Genomic DNA, 18,186 nt, shown 5'->3' on the forward strand with positions numbered 1-18,186 from the left:
CCACAGTTTTAGCTGTTCCATAGATTCTACAATCCTAGCAACTTCCTTTAATAACCATGGAACAAGTTCTCTCAGCTTCCTCAAAAGACAACAAAATTTCATTCATGGGCCCTGATAATGTACCAGGTTGCCTGATCATCAGTGCCAAATATGGTTTATCTGAACTAATATTAAACCTCTCTAATCTGCACTGGTTACCTTCCTGAAATTTGTACAACCACCATTGTAATGCCATTATGTATGGGTAGCCCAACCACAGACATTGGTAAGTACACATCTATTAGTCTCACTAGCCTTACATGTAAAGCTATAGAATATATTAGCTCAGATCATATTAATCTGGACTTCAAAAAATCTCTTAACCCTGGAACATCACCAATTTGGCTTTGCCAAAGAAGGTCCTGCTTCTTTAATTTCGTTCTTTAACTTAACAAAGCAGTGGACTGCAGTAATGCAATACATACTAAATATATTGACCTGGCGAAGGTCTTTGACACTATTCTCTGTGCAGACATTACTGGCAGTTCTGTTAATCTGAATATAAATCCTTATGTTGTGTGTTACCTAGCTAACTGGTTTTCCAACACCACCCACGTGGTTAGCGTCACAAGTGTAATTTCTGAAAGCAAAAAAGTCACAGTGGTGTACCACAGGGCTGAGTTTGGCCCTCTCCTACTTGGGATCTATTTCTCAGACCTTCAGGTCAAAAGTCCAAGTGTATGGTTATTTAAATTCACAGATGACTGTAAATTGGGTATTATTTGATCTTCCACTGACTCAACTGCTTCAACATGAGTTAGAGCATGTTAACAATCAGTGCAAAGTCAATGGTCTCAAACTAAATGTGAAAAATGTAGCACAGTTCTTTTTGGCAAACAAAACATTTTCACATACCACAAAGATTATGGACCACTCCAGTCCAGACACTGGCATAATCACAACCCTCCCTAACAGTACCTATATATTCCGCACTGTATCTTTTTCTTTTCCCAAACAAACCCTCATTTCTTCTCATTTTTACTACATTATTATATTATAGTCTTTAACACTCCTCTATTCCTTACATTCCAGAGAAGATACTAGGACATCCTCCCTCTCTTCCTTTATACAAAATAATTCTCTCCTTACCTATCCCCTTTCTGCTTTCAGAATCTGCCATCACTGAATCTCTTACTATCTTGCTACTTCTTGTTTCTTCTTCACTGCTACTTCTCCACTACCGGACATCTATAAATTATACATTTTTGTACTTAATTATGATACTCTACAGCTTATCCTCTGGTCTCCTCCTCCAACTCTGCCACCTTTCATCCTACCATGACTCAACAATATATAGCAACATCTCTCCAATTATGTCCCAACCACCTATCCTATACTTCCTCTTTACACCCTCCACACATTGCACAAAACCTGTTTAATATCGCCCCCTATCTTTATTCCAAATATAGGCTGATAATTTTCACTTCATCTCAAACCAAAACAAAATCAAGTGCAAGAATCTTCTCCATAGATTCTTACTAAGCTAACTGCCCTTGCGAGCCATTTTAAGCTTAGCCAATTATCCCTTGTGAGACTCAAACCCTACACCTTGCATTTGTAAGGCCCAAAAAACAAGTATGCATAATTCCACAATATACTACAATCTTTCAAGAAGGAGATATACACCCTAATTCTGATTCCACCCATCACAATGAAAATAAAAATATTTCTCTCCCACATACTTCTGTAATCCAACAACAGCCAATCCCCAGCCCTAGTAACGTAATTTTTGCTGCAATAAACGTTATACAAGAAATATAAGTGCAGAACTTCATGCCTGGATTACTCAACATAAACCTGATGTTTTTGCTGTAACTGAAAAATGGCTTAAACCCAGAATAAACAATTTCAAAGTTACATCTCATGGCTATAACATCACCCGTAATGACTGTATAAAGAGGAAAGGTGGTGGTATTGCTTTAATATTTCACAATACCTACCACATTCCCCCTTACAGCAAACCAACACCAAAATGCAGTTCAGCAGAGCTTCTTATTGCTTTCCTCAAAATAAACAATTATAAGCAAATATGTATTATTGTCCTTTATATCCCTCCTGGCAGCAATTTAGCTATACTGAAAGACACCCTACATTGGATACCCATAGCATTTCCACAAGAAAAAAATTTAATAAGTGATCTGAATGTCAATTGGTTGGACATAAACTCTAACTCCTCTACATCTAGCATGAACTTATATGGTTTCACGCAATTAATTAATAGCCCACACATTATACGAACACATCAAATTTCTCTATTAGACAGGATCCTAGTATCAGACTCTAGCAAATACTCCATGACAGGTACAATGTTAGACTCTCTCAGTGATCATCTCCCAATCTATACGACTAGACATCTGACACATCCAGTTAAACAGCATATTTATAAAGTATATAACCTTCCCAAGTTTAACCCAAAAATGTTCATCTACATTTTCATCTATTAACTGGATCTTCCTAAAAATCCTCCCATTAGATGATGCTGTAATGAAATTCAGTACATCTTTTCTAAATATTATAAAGAGATTTGCCCCTCCTAGAAGGAAGAGAATAAAAACAAATAATGCAATTTGACTATCCAAAAAGAGTTGAATGCTAATTCAGGATACAGAAAAAGCATGGAAAGAATGGCAAAAATATAAAACACCTCAATATCTTGAAAATTTCAGAATACTTTGCAAGCATACTAAAACACAAATAAATTAAGACAAAAAATATTCTATAACAACTTTCAGAATAATACTAAACAAGACCCTAAAAAATGTTGGTCATCCATTAAAGAAATCTTACATCCAAGCCAAAATTTCAACCCAAACCCATCTTCACTCAAAACTGCAATACAGCTGAACTCTTATTTTATAGACAGTATAGCAGGATTCCTCAACATCTAATCCCAGCCCTGCCCAACAGCTACATATCACCATATCCACTTTCACCTTCACCTTGAATCCTATGCCCACATCCTATACAAAACTACTCAAACTGCTCTTTTTCAGTTGATGACTTTCCAAGCGAGTACTTAAAAATAGCAGCCAGTAGCACTGCCTGTCTCAATCCTTATAAATAGGTCAGTCCAGGAATTCCACGTTCCCTTCTCTCTGGAAAATGTGAGACGACATCCCTCTACACAAAGGAAATTCAACAGACATTAATAAATTTAGACCTACAGCAATCTTTATCTCTCCTTGCCAAAATATTTGAAAAATGTATTCAAAAACAACTGCTACACTAACTCTTCCAGGAAGAACTCTTATCTTCTACACAATATGGCTTCTGCCCTTCCCACAGTACTAGCACTGCCCTTCTAACCTATATAGATACTGTCACTAAAACTAGAGATAATGGCAAACCAGTCTCTTCCTTATTTTTAGTCTTGTCTAAAAGCCTTTGACACAGTTTTTCACAGCAACTTCTACTTCAAATGTCCTCACTAGGTCTCTCTCAGTTCTTCAGTGGTTCTAAACTATCTGTCCAATAGGTATCGGTCAGTAAAATGGCACTCCACGCTCTCTCCTTACCTGACAGTCACCACCGGTGTACCATAAAAGGCTGTATCCTCAGTCCCCTCCTCTTTAACATTAAATCAACACCCTCTATACTTACACAACAGGCCACCCTAAACAATACTCAGATGATTTTACTGTTATTTGCATATCTGACAATATGGCATACCACCAAAAAATTACTTAGGAAGCTTTAACAGCCAATGAAACAGGGCTTTGTAACTCAAAACTCATGTTCAACCAAAAAAGACCACACTACTATTTTCCCTAAATCCCTCTCTCATGAAAAAACTAAATTTAAAGTTTGCTGTCTTGATAACGCAACCACTGAAGTCACTTCTTATAGCAATCTATTATGTGTGACAGTGGATGAAAATCTTACATTTGATCTGCATATACAACCCTCCATAAGAAAAACTCATCAAAAACTAGGAATGCTTTACAGAGCCAAAAACTTTCTCACTGATGCAATTAAAGCTATACTTGCCTCTACTTATCTCCTCCCCACTTATGGTGTTCCCATACTTACTAACCTGCAGGCTTCACAAAAATTAAAATGTAAACAATGATATAACAAAGCTGCTAAATTTGCTGCACATACCCCTTCAGAACCAATCACTGTATCGCACTGAAAAGCCTAAATTGGTTAGAACTGCCACATCAACTAACATATACATAACTTACCACCTATAAAGTTATCCAGTATCTGTCTGTTCAGCACTAAAAAACATTCTACGAAATTATGTTCTCAGACGTTCATTGTGACCCAGTGACCAAAAACTCCCGTCTGTCTACACAAATCTGCTGGGTATTGTCTGCACTTATACAAGGATACTAAGACCTGTAATTCCTTACCTGTATCCATCAGGTAAGAAAATCTGACTCTGTTCTTTCTCAAATCCAGGGTAAACTATATCCCTAAACCTGAACAAGTATCTTTTCGTTCCTTATACTTCCTTACTCTCCCGTATCCACATACTTCCTTATTGCTACCTAATTCTCTTCCTTGACTTTCTCTGTAAACATACTATAAGGCTGTTTTCCCCCCACCTTATATTGCAATTCCTATTTGTATTAGACCAGTGATTCCAAAACTGGGGTCCGTATGATGAACCCTAGGGGTCCATGGAGTTCCACTTTATTATTCTGCAGAGTGACTGTTAAAAATAAAAACACAAATACACTTCTCTTCCATGTATTCCTCATTCGCAGCTAACCAGCTGCTTTCCTGCATTTGTAAACATGGTAGTAATAACCATTAACTCCCGCATTTGCGGCTGACATGGAACGCGTGATTGCTTGCCCTATAGCGCCATAGCAGCTATGTTTTCTATCTGGCAGTTGTAGCAGTTGGAACTTGGTGGGAAAGTTCACTTTCCCCCCAATCAGTTATTGTAGTTGTGTGATGCTGGTTGGATTCCTTCTGCAGAGCTGATTGAGGCAAGACCTTTTATTTATTTTTTTTGTTAGGCTGCTTCATATCCCTCATAGTTTTGGTGTACCTCTCATAAAACTGAGTTTTTCTGGCAAACCCCTGACAAGTTATTGAGCACTGAAGCCAGAAAATAGTTTGCATCCTTCGGAAAATACATAGCAATGCAAAGCTTGTTTTTCTATAACCTTTTTAAGTCTGTAAGAGCAATTGAGTTTAAGTACTTGGGATCAACAGTTCAGAGTAATGGTGAGTGTGGAAGAGAGGTGAAGAAGAGAGTACAGTCAGGATGGAGTGGGTGGAGAAGAGTGTCAGGAGTAATTTGTGACAGACGAGTACCAGTAAGAGTGAAAGGGAAGGACTACAAGAGGGTAGTGAGACCAGCTATGTTATACGAGTTGGAGACAGTGGCATTGACAAAAAGGCAGGAGTCAGAGCTTGACGTGGCAGAGTTGAAAATGTTAAGATTTGCACTGGGTGTGACGAGGACAGACAGGATTAGGAATAAGTATATTAGAGGGTCAGTCCAGGTTGCAAGGTTTAGAGACAAAGCCAGAGAGGCAAGATTATGTTGGATTGGACAGGTGCTGAGGAGGGATGCAGAGTATATTGGGAAAAAGATGCTAAGGATGAAGCTGCCCGGTAACAGGAAAAGAGGAAGGCCTAAGATAAGGTTTATGGATGTGGTGAGAGAGGATATGCAGGTGGTTGGTGTGACAGAGCAAGATGCAGAGGACAGGAGGAAATGGAAACAGTTGATCTGCTGTGGCGACCCCTAACGGGAGCAGCCGAAAGAAGAAGAGCAATATTTAACAGGTGTTCCTATATCTGGGACTGTGTTCCCCCATTGTTTGTGGCTTTGTCCAGAGCACATGGCCTTGTGTGTGTGTGTGTGTGTGTGTGTGTGTGTGTGTGTGTGTGTGTGTGTGTGTAAGAGGTAGGAAGTATAACCCTTAACTGTCCAAATTTTTGCAGAATGTCCTTATTTTTGCCCCATGTTTTCGTCTGTTCCTCAGAAAGGGAATGAAGTTGCTAAGTAATGACTCACATTTCAGTTTGACTTCATATCCTTTTGAATCAGATTACAGAAGTGCATACTAACAAAAATCCTGTTATTCTACCAATTTTCTAAATTCATAAGAGCAATACTTATAATTTGTCCCTATTTATTGTAGGTTTTGTTCAGATTTCTTCAGATTCAGGTGTATGTGTTAGAGTCAGACAGTGAAATGCCCTACTTAGGTTTAGCAGGTGGTTAGTTTGTTTAGTCTCAAACCCAGTACTTAGCTATAGGAAATATCAGCCTGAATCCCCTCTACCCCAACTTTGAAGCTGCATTTTTCAAGGAACTGAGTTTCATGTGCATTTTTCAAGGAATTTAGTTTCAACTTAATTTTCAAAGAATTGTTAACTTCAAGGGAAGAAACTTTACTGCTCCTCATGGTAAGTCTGTTTACAATGTGCAGCTCTTTTGTTTAGCTAGCTGCTAGCTAGCAAATGGTATCATCATTGTGGTATAGAATTTTAAAGCAGTGTTACTAGCACAACAGGTAGCATACTTGCATTTTGATGCAGAAGACTATGGGTTCTACTCCCACACCATGTAGATGGATTGCTGATACTGTGTTGTTTCAAGTTGGTGGGATGCTGCAGTCCTGAATATGTCCTCCTTTGGATGAGATGTCTAGTAACTTTCGACCCGTTTTCAGTTTGCCATCCATGCGATATTACCAGCTTGCCATTTTTACTGTAACATAGTAGGCAATTTATTCTTCAAGGACAACAGGCACTGAATTTGTAGATGAAACAATGAAATATTCAGGTGTTTGCTAACAGCAAACTTTTTATTAGTTACAGATCTGTTTAAGGTGAAATTATTCAGGTGGCATTTACTTCTGCATAGACTGTGCATATTGATTGTTACTGGTGGATCGTAATGACAGAAGTTTGAGTGGTCTTTTATGGTTGGAATATTCTTACTGGTTCATATGGTTTGTTTCATTGCTTACTGGAAAAATGTTCCAAAGTAGCCCTATGATTCAAAAACAGTCCAAAGGTAAACTTCACCTGCCACTGGGCAGATGCATTTTCTTTGAATGTGGGTTTCAATGCTGTTTCAGTGACTGGGTTTGAAAGTCGCAGAATTTGTAAAGCTAGGTCTGTTTTCATTTCTTTAGCAAGTGTCTATCAGTGTTTGTACTATAAAATTTGAAGTAAAAGTTTTACATGAAATCCAAATAGCTGTAGTCATTGTAAAAGTAAAGCAGTCAACAATATGTGCGCAGGGTTTTGAACAATGTTTATGGTAAATGGGGACAAACAGCCAAGTAATAGGACACGGCAATGACTGCATGGGGGGGGGGTGCTGACTGTGGAGGTTTTTAATTCATAACTAAGCTTAAACATGTGATTTTACAATCAGAGGAGGTATGCTAGCAATTTGATGTTTCTTACTTTTATTGTCCTGTTGAAATTTACTTTCATAATAGCTAGAACTCTTGGTATAGCTTTCAGTACAGCCCAGGTGATTGGAGTTCAGTTATTGGCCATGGTGCCTGATTATGTGTTTTCAACATAACATAGCAATATTCACAGAAATAGTAACATTTAATAATATTTGGAAGTGCCTTAATGCATTACTACTCATTCTAGAAATTAACTCAAGTACATGTTTAGCTCATCAGACAGTTTTTGAAGGTGGAGTCTGTTTAAATTGTAATCCTTTACAAATAAAACTAATCTTTGCAATTCAAATATTGCTTTAATATTATTTATTAATATTAACAGAATCCAAAATATAGGGGTCCGTGAAAATATTTCCTTTATCAAAAGGGGTCCTCCAGCTTGCAAAGTTTCGGAACTGCTGTATTAGACTAACAAACCTTTACTTTCTCTACAAACTGTCTAAAGTTTCTCTAAATAATAAATGACTGTCATATACCTTGTATCTGTTTTAACCAATGCTTTTATATTATGTCTAATTTGCTATAATTATTTAAGCTTTTTTGAAAACTGTGAAATTATTATGCTTAACACGTTTTGCAATAATTTGGAGCTTTTCTCCCCAGGCCTCCACTGAAACCATGTTTCTAACCAGTCAGACTTTCCCAGTAATCAAATGTCAATAAAAAAAAAAAAAAAAATACATAATAAGAGACTAGAGCATCTAGTGAGTTAAGTGTTGCAATGCATTACCCCCTTCTCAATCCTTATGTTTTTGGAGGTATACCTTCATATGTTCGCCAGCCACATCTTCAATGCTACTTCTGTGAACTGCGAAATTCGAAAACCGAAGTGCCGAATGACAAAACCTCGCCCCCTTTTTGACCCATGGTAGCACTCATTTCGGCGGTGGAGTGATTGGGAATGTCAATATTTTTTACATTTAGAAAAGTCAGCATAACGGAATTCGGCAAAACATTTAGAGGATATGCCCATTTGGAACTGTGCCTTCGCACAAATGAAGGTATACCGTTTTTGGACCATACTTTAAAAAAAAAAAAAACTTTGTCAACATTTTACTAATGCATAGCCCTAATAACTTTACTATATAGCTTGGTGATGTCCTCTGAAAAATAGTGTGAGCCGCATCCACAAACATTAATGGATGTCTCTGCACATGCAAGATGGTACACCCATTAAGGTTTATGGACACACGCTGCTTTCCCTACGGTCAAAGTCAATGATGATGACATTCACTGTTCACACACAGGGGCATGGACAAAGGGAAACTAGAGGTTCTTAGAGCTTTGACTTGTTTTTAATGCGTCAGAAACAGAAAATGCTCTTGGGTGTAGTGAAAATCCTGTTTAACACTTTATACACCACACGAGACAGTGCAATGGTAAGCAATTTTTCACTGGCAATTCAGTTTGACACTACATGAACTCCACATTACCTTTCTTCAGGGTAACAGATTGCTCATCTGCAAGTAAGGCTGCTACGACATTTGAAACCTGATGTCCTAAAGGCAAACATGCCACTGGCAACCTAGAAGAATGGTACTGAATAACTCAAACAGTAATTTAAACGTAAAGCACTGATTTTATACTCCTTAATGCCAAGGCAGTTTGACATGAATGGTATTTTACCGATTCTGATTCCAGGTGCAACATGACAGTACAGTCAATCATGAAGAACGTGTACAAGCACTGTGGTACTATAAAATACTTACTTGAGGAGTTCTTTCCCTTCAGGTCCAATTAAATATTTAACCAGCCACTGGCATGCCTCAGAACTTTTTGACAACAACATTTCAATGGTAGTAATCCATTCATCAGTGTCAACCCTACAAAAAAAAGTACAACAGAGACTGCAATCAAGAATGATGTGCATAAAAGCTATACATTCAGAACTGCAATACTTACTATAGAAAAATCAAAATAAAATGTATAAAAAGCAGATTAAAAAGAGAGACAGCAGACATGACACTATCGTGTGCTAACAGCATTTCTCTGACTCACTGCTTCTGGGTTTTCACAAGAGCTCTTTTTACATTTCTAGTGGCACGCCAGGAACTTTTTAATCTTTGTAGCTTATATTTTAATAAATAACATGCTTAATCTTCTTTATCTTGATCAAATGTGTCACCTGGTTATTCTACCATTCAGGTTTAATAACCCCCAGCTTTTCACTGTACTTAAACATGTCCTTCTTTTCCATTAAGCATCCAAAGATGTTAAATAACTGTTACTGTCGACTAAGAGGGAAATCTTGATAAACAGCAGTCCAATCACTCTTCCCAACAGTTTCAATAAATTCAACAATCTTCAAGATCTTGTAATCATATATAAAAACATGAGGGCAGTGTATACTTTGTTGCAAAGGGTACATTTTACTTGTATCTGTTCAGTGTTTCCCAGTGCCTACATAGGATGTACTCTGGTTACAGCATTTGGTAGTTTGATAAACAATGGATACATTAACCATTGTTTGTGAATTATTTATATTTCCATATTCGCATTAATAATTTCAAAAATAAATGAGCTACATATTACTCGGAGGTACTGCATGAAAATTTCATGATGGGAAGCAGAAATGTATACCACCAATCTATAATATATTACTCTGGACATTCTGCTAAATGATTGTTAACCTTTAAAAAAGAAATGCTAATAAAATATTTTCAGTATACCTCTTAACTGTTCCTAATTTTGCCACATATTTTTGCCCTGTCCCTCGTAAAATTTTTCAATTTCTGGTAAACCACTAAGGGTTACAGTCAGTCAATAATGCCAGATATTAGAGTTTCATGCTCTTTAGTGTTCAGATGAAGCATGTTGATACACAACCAGTTGTTCTATTAACTTAAGTGAGTTACAGTAGTATTTAAAAACTGTACCTGATTTAGGGCCTATGTTCTTCCATTATTTTGGCTTTGCCCAGAATTCCTGAACAATGATGATGAGGGGTATGACTTTTCAGTAATATTTCAAAACCCAAGTAACTTACAAACTTATTGTGATACATTAGCTGAAACCTTTGATGCTAATGAAGAAACCTGTCATACATACATGCACTGTAACGTAGGTCACAGGTAAATACGACGCTATTAGTCTGCAGACTATTCAAAGCTTAGTCAATAACTAGTTGTCAAAATAAAACCCTGTACTTTGTATCTGTGAGGTAAACACATTAACCATTATGCTAAACCCACCTCCCTTATTTTTATAGATTCAGAGATACTGAGTTTTCTTTACATCGTTAAAGGAAAATTCTACCTTGTAACACAAAAAGGTGTTTTTTCATTGTATCTCTGTTTTCTGAGCAATTTTAAAGCACTAAAATTACTCTAGGTGCTTCTTATAAAATTTTAAAATGTTTTTCAATAATATGGACGACAATGGGCTCTGACATGTTACAGTGATCTTGTTTAATGTTTTCTTGTTCCCTTCCCAGAATACATTTCAAGTTCCCTTTATATTTAGTCATGCTAGACCTAAGGAAGTGATTATGTTTCCTAGTCCATTAAGATAAAATTGCAATGGTGACAGTCATAAGCATCTTACATACCCTGCAGTAGCAGAAGTACTTGCATTTTATTCCTGAATGACCATTATATATATTTCTATCACAACCTGTTACAAGTCATTCAGAGTAATTTTTACAGCACTAGCCAAAGAAAGCATCTAAATTAAAGGCTTTTGTAAGGACTGTCATTTTATAGTCTTCTGTTAGGAGTACTGACAGGCCCTCCCCCACACTATCCTTGACATCTCAAACCTAGCATTGTAATCCAAGGGGTTCATGTTAAACGATCAAATGAAGAAAACACTGAACATCAGTTCATCAAGACAAAAGCATCGAACATTTTAATCGTCGAAAACCAACTTCGTTGAAACTCAGTGCATCGAATTGCAATAGTTGGTCACAGCTGTTAGCCAACTATTGTGATTTGATGTGTTGAGATTCGACGAAGTCGGCTTTTGATGATTAAAATTTTGGATGTTTCATCTCGAACTGACATTCGATCATAGTCCCTTGGATTACAATGCTATCTTTGACACCTCAAGACAAGTGTGGGGGAGGGCATGTCAGTTCTCTTAACAGATCATTTAACATAGAAGCATAATCCAAGAGCTGTTAACACTTCAAAGGACATATTCAGATACTTACTAGGGTCTGCAGCAATGGGAAGATTTTTTTTTTTTGTTGTCGCTGTTATCCCGAAGGTAGGAGAAATAGGTTAATGTGCTTATTATTTTTGTTCAAAAGTATTTAACACAGTACAAAAAAGTACAGATATCAGAATCTTTCCAAGATGGCTGCACACTGATCAACAGGTTAATTTCAGCTCTCCAGATGTGAAAAAAGAAACTGGTTGATAAGAGACAGTTAATTCTGCCTGTTTTAGTAAATTTCAGTTATTGGCTAGTAAGTACACTGCCTGGATTCCAGTAAAGAAACAACTTGGAAATCCTGATAGAAAAGCAACTAGAAAAGGTGAAGAGAAAACACAGACAGGCAAAAGTCTTGCAGGTGTTCAGCAAAAAGCAGTTCAAGCTCAGCTTTGTTACTAGAAATGGCTTCTAGCAATTTAGAGGAAAAAAGTAAAATGTGCTCAGAGCTGATTCAAATACATGAAACACTGAAGGAGCATCTCAACTCAAACAACAAATGGCTGAAAAAAGTGGAAGTACTTTTAAACAGCTGTTCAGGTGAACTGATAAAACTGCAAAAAAACAGAGGTCACAATGAAAAAGCTAACAGAGTAGGAGACTGCTCAAGAACTATTTCAAAAAAAGGTAGAGTTGGAGGACAGAGCAGGCATAGAAAACCTGAGATTTTCTGCTGTACCAGAAAAACTGGAAGGAACAGACTGAATTAACTTTATGAAAGCACAAATAACTAGACTTGTATTCTACAACAGAATTTGTTAACTGAAAGGGCATACCATGTGTATGCTCCAAACCTAGCAATGAGAAAGCAGCCAAGACCTGTACTAGTAAAGATGCAATCATACCAACAAAAAAGAGTTGACCATGACAAAATTGTGGCAGAAGGGCAAAAAAGTATTAAAAATTGGAGAGAGCAGAATGCTTGTGGAAAAGGATTATTCAAAGTACACTGACAGAAGACAAGTAAATTTATCCCAACAATCGGGGAATGTTGAGAAGCAAGAGTGAAATTCAAGCTGCTGTATCCAGCTCTCTTAAGAATATTTTTCCCCAGAGGATCAGTCATTTTTTTGATACAAAACAGGCTAAAAGGGGTTGGGATACAAAAACTTGTCCAACAAGGGGTAAGCCAATGGAAAGACTCATATAGAGACTTTGCCAGTAAAGCATTTCCAATGTTAGAAAGAAAAATGCTTGAGATAGAAAAAAGAACAGGAGTTGACTAGAAGAATCAGGACTACCTTGGACTTAAACTGGAGTGTGGGACTGAAAGATGGGGATGAACAGGAATAAGACCAGCAACACTGAAATTAGTGAGTATGTGTGATACTACAAAGCATCTAACATATTTGTGAAATAAAGCTTTACAAAAAAAGTGATGGAGGAAGTCTGGATTTTTGATGAATTTGCAAAACTTGTCTGGGGGCTGACAGGCATATGCCCCACTTAATGCTAGTAAAGTCACTAAAAAGGAAAGAAAAAGGAGAAAAGTAACTAAATATTTTTTTTTTCTTAACAGTATTTATAAACAACATTTTATGACAGAAATTGCATGTATGTAGTAAAGCATTTTCAGTGATTGCTGTACATGATAAAGATAACTAAACTAGTACTACTTTCTTTAATTTTTAGAAATGTAGGCATTATAATGTAAAAATAAGAAAGGATGGACTAAAACACGTTTAAGTCAATAACTTGTCAAGGAAACAAGCTGATGACAACAAATCAAAGCCTGGACATTGCTTACTGAGAGAAACAAAATTTAAGGCTACAAGCAGCTGAGAAAAAAAGTTTGAACTTTTTGTGCGTGAATAACAGCACCTTTTCTGGTAACTACTGTAATGCATTAACTAGGACAGTATATAATTAACTTGTATTTAAAAAAATAGAGAGTATTATTTTTCTTAAGGCTAAAAGTTAATGGTTTCTGAAAGCACACAAGTTGTTTTTCACATCTTGGAGTTGAATACAGATAAGAAGAGAGAGCAATTAGTGTAAGTAGAAGCAAAGGCTGTAATATGCATCTTAGCATTAATTATCTTAATTTTAGTTTACTTAAAGTCTGTGCGTGCAGCTGTTCATTTGGGACAATTGTTCCTAATGTGAGAGTTAAACATTATTTGAAGATGTAAATAGTTGCGTGTGTTTTATATCAAGAAATGCAGAGTGCAAATAGCAAAGCAACAGGAGACACATTTAGAAAGAACTCAGCGTACATTTATATACCAACTAAAACTGCTACTACGGAGCTTAACATTTTTTTGGGGGGAGAAATAATCAGCTTTCAGCAGGGAATATTACTTATATGTCGGGACTGGAATTTGATTTGCAACAATGAGGATGTATTTGGAAGGCCTAGAAGGGAAAAAATGGTGTGTAGACTTCTGAAGAAATTTAAGAAATATTTCCTATGGAAGACATGAATTCAGTAGAAAGAACTCAGAAAGAATTAACATATTATTCTCCAAGGTACAGTAACTGGGCTAGACCAGACAAATTATATTTCACAGGTACATTTGCATGCAACTGAGAAGTCTGACACACATCCAATAACTATTTCAGATCATGAGACAATAATTATAAAGCTACAAATGCAGGGTAATGAAGTAAGGATGAGACACTGGTGCATCTCCACCCACCTGTTAAAAACAGAAAATTTTAAGGAATGGGTAGTGGAAATTATTTGGGAGTTATTAGGGAAGACAAAGTATTCAAGAAATTATATTTGGTGAGTGGGTTAAAATGAAAGTGAAGTTTAAAAATAGGGTAGAAAAGAAAAAAAATAGAAGTTATGTTCTTACCATAACGCTTATGTTAGGCTGACAAAGGTTCTTCTTGCTGGATGGAGATTCTTACAGAACAAAGAGGCACAACTGCAAAAGGCTGAAGAGTAAAGTACCTGGATAATATGCAGGACTTTACAAAGAGTTTGTTAAGCAACCTTTTGATATCCCACAAAACTTTTGGCACAACAACTCAGGCAACATAGTTTGCTTAAGCAACCAGCTTATAACAGTAACAGAATAACTGTAAAACAGAGTCCACCTCTAACAACAGGAAGAAAGAAGGGTGAAATACCTACATCCTGAACCAGGAAACATGCATAATAGCATATGTCTAAGATAGAAGGAGATGAGTAGAAAGAGAGGTCACAATCAATCTCCAGGTCTGTCCAGGCCAGGGGATGGAGGGAGGGAAGAAAGTGAAGAAGAGAAAGGAGAAGAAGCACCAACATGGAACGTTATGGTAAGAACATATAAGCATATTTCAAATTTCTATCTGTAAAGGGTTCATTCTTGCTGGATGGGACAGGTCCCTAGCACCTTGTCCTGGGTGGCAACGGAACAGACTCCTGAGAACAGTGGAACCAAAGTTTAGCTCTATGCCTAGAAGCTAAATCCAATTTATAATGAGAAATGAAAGTGTGAGGAGTAGCCCAAGTAGCCGCTGCACAAATGGTGTCAATAGGCAGTCTGTCTTGGAAGGCTAAAGAAGTAGCCAAAGCTCTGGTGGAATGAGCTTTAGGTTTATTAGGCAGCTTTTGGTGTCTAATCTCATAAACAAGGGTAATCAGAGATGTAAGCCATCTGGATAATGATACCTTTGAAACTGAAAGTCCCTTTCTGCTTTCCGCATAGGAGACAAACAGCTGATCAGATTTTCTGAACTGTTTTGTTCTATCCAAGTAGTACCTCAATTGACGGTGAACATCCGGGCAGTGTAGTTTTTGTTCAGACCTATTGGAGTATTCTGGAAATAAGACAGGTAGATCAATGCTTTGATTTAGATTTGACGTCGAGACCACTTTAGGCAAAAAGGACGGATTAGTTCGTAAGGATACTCTGTCCTTATGAAACAAAAGATAAGGAGGACGACAGCTGAGTGCTTGAAGCTCTGATACTCTTCTAGCTGATGTAATAGCTACCAGAAAAGAGTTTTCCATGATAATAATTTTAAAGAACAGGAGACTGCAGGTTCGAAGGGGAAGAATCAAAGAAGCCAGAACTAAATTTAGGTCCCAAGGAGAAGGAGGATTTCTTATGGGAGGTCTGAGAAGAAAAACTCATTTCAAAAAGGCTTTGCAAAGCTTGTGGGACATTAAGGCAGATTCAGAAATACCCACATGAAAGTTAGAAATAGCTGCCAATTGAACTTTAAGTGTAGAGGGAGATGAACCTGCATGGAAGAGTTCAGCTAGAAAATCAAGGACTAATTGGATGGAAGCAGTGAAAGGATCTATGTCCTTTCCTTGAGCCCAACATGTGAAGCGTTTCCACTTACTCAAATAAATCTTCCGAGTGGAAGATTTATGGAAGCTATCAAAATATCTCTAACAGAGTGAGATAATTGAGGAAGCCTGGCTAAGGTTGGAACTGGAGGAACCAAGCAGTGAGGTTCAGAGAGGGGAGGGAGCAATGAAACTGACCCGACTGATGGATCAAAAGGTCTGGAACTAGGTCCAGATTCCACGGTCGCTCCAAGAGAAAACGATGTAGAAAGGGGAACCACACTTGTCGAGGCCAGTAAGGAGCAATGAGGATCAATGAGGCCTTCTGAGCAATAGCTTTCTGTATCACTTGAGAGATCAGTGGGAAAGGAGGAAATGCATACAGAAGTCCCCGGGGCCAAACTTGGACTAGAGCGTCTCTGCTGGGTTGGCCTGGTAAAGGGAATAGAGTGAAGTATTCTCTGCACTTGCTGTTTTGGGGAGTAGCAAAAAGATCGCAGCAAGGCTGACCAAACTTGAGAAAAATTTCTCTCACTACAGAGTCTTTCAGAGACCGCTCGTGAGGCATGAGTATAGCTCTGCTCAACTTGTCCGCAATTTGATTGGACTTTCCGGGGATGTGCGTTGCTATCAGAAACCGCTGAGAAGAAATCGCCCATTGCCACAGTCTGAGTGCTTCTCGACACAGGGGGTATGACCTGGTTCCGCCTTGTTTGTTGATGTACCACACTACAGACATATTGTCTGTTTGGATTGCAATCGTTCCCAAGGGAAGAGAGTCTTGAAGGGCTTGCAACGCTAAAAGCACTGCTCTCATCTCCAGAACATTTATGTGCAAGTGGCATTCGTTTGGTTGCCATGTGCCCTGGACCGTCCTGCCCTGATAATGCCCCCCCCACCCGATCAGGGAGGCATCCGTTGTCAGAGTAGCAACCGGAGGAGGTGGAACAAAGGGTCTTCCCAACAAGAGCTGAGGGGAAGACATCCACCACCTGAGATGATTTTTTCACGCTTGCGTGATCATAATGGTGTGAGACATTGGAAGTTGCTGGTATGACCATTGAGTAAAGAGCATCCATTGAAGGATCCGCATGTGGAATCTGGCTAATGGAAGCAGAGGTATGGCTGCTGACATAATTCCCAACACTTTCAGAACTAACCTGGCTTTGATTCTGTTGTTGTTGAAAAGGAGTGATACCAGTTTGTGAATGTCTGTTATCCTCTGATGTGTTAGTCTCAGACATGTTTACTGTATCTAGATTTGCGCCTATGTAGGTAATAGTACGACAAGGCGACAAAACAGACTTTTCGCAATTTATTGAAATACCCAGCTTTTGACAAACGCGAAAAGTGTAATCTCTGGCCATCAGAAGGAGATGCTTGGTGGGAGCTGTGAGGAGCCAGTCGTCCAAATATGGAAACACCTGGAATCCTTGTCGCCTCAGGTGAGAAGCTACCACTGCCATGCATTTGGTAAACACCGGGGCAGTGGTGAGACCAAAGGGCAGGGCCCTGAACTGAAAATGACTGGTTCCCAGCCTGAAGCGGAGGAATCTTCTGGAGCGTCTGTTCATTTTTATGTGATAGTACGCATCCCGAAGGTTTATAGAGCACATCCATTTTCCTTAGCCCAAGAGGGGAAGGATGGATTGCAGCGTGACCATCCGAAATCTTGTTTTCTTGACTGATCTGTTCAAGACACTGAGATCCAAAATTGGTCTCCAGTCCCCTGTTTTCTTTGGAACTAAAAGAACCTTGAGTAGATTCCGGATCCTTGCTGGTCTGCAGGAACTGGCTGAATTGCTCTTTTTGCAAGCAGTTTTGAAATCTCCAAAACCGCTAGATCCCTTTGAGCGGGTGGAACATCTGGAAGGGATTTTTAACTGATTTGGAATGCGAAGAAAGGGATAGAATAGCCTTCGAAATGATGGACTGTACCCATTTGTCTTGAGTCAGGGATAGCCAGGCTTCTGGGTACAGTGACAATCTTCCCCGACTGCCTCAAGATGGGCAGTCGGGCAACACCTCAGGGATGCTGAAAGGGCTTGTCAGGAAGGCTTCCGATTGCCCTGGTTCTGCGGACCCCCTGCCCCTAGGGCGGCGTCTACCATTGTTATTCCCACCTCTGCCTCTGGCGGGAACGACTCTGTCGTCAGGCGAAGTCCCTTGAGATTGTTTACGGAACCACATCTTTCCACCTTTCTGGCCTTTGGGGTAAGGCCTAGAAGGAGTAGAAAACGGACTCCGGCGGCAGAAAGGGTCTTGCCATCAGTTTCGCACCTAGTCAAGGTCTCTTTCACTTGAGGACCAAAGAGGGATGATCCATCAAACGGGAGTTCGTGAAAGACGTCTTGAAAGGGTCCATAAATT

At 38.5% G+C, this 18,186-nt stretch overlaps 1 protein-coding gene across 1 annotated transcript in view; it reads right to left on the minus strand.

Moving 5' to 3' along the window:
* The window catches only part of USP24 (ubiquitin specific peptidase 24), a 4,679,666-nt gene that overhangs the window by 803,321 nt on the left and 3,858,159 nt on the right, over positions 1-18,186 (minus strand). Inside the window, exon 54 of the mRNA XM_044085508.1 lies at positions 9,146-9,259. Within this exon, the coding sequence (XP_043941443.1) occupies positions 9,146-9,259 (114 nt within the window). The remainder of the gene's footprint in view (positions 1-9,145; positions 9,260-18,186) is intronic.

The sequence above is a fragment of the Protopterus annectens genome, chromosome 10.part0 (genome assembly GCF_019279795.1).
Source record: "Protopterus annectens isolate FY-2018-M chromosome 10.part0, PAN1.0, whole genome shotgun sequence".
Classification (NCBI taxonomy): domain Eukaryota; kingdom Metazoa; phylum Chordata; order Ceratodontiformes; family Protopteridae; genus Protopterus; species Protopterus annectens.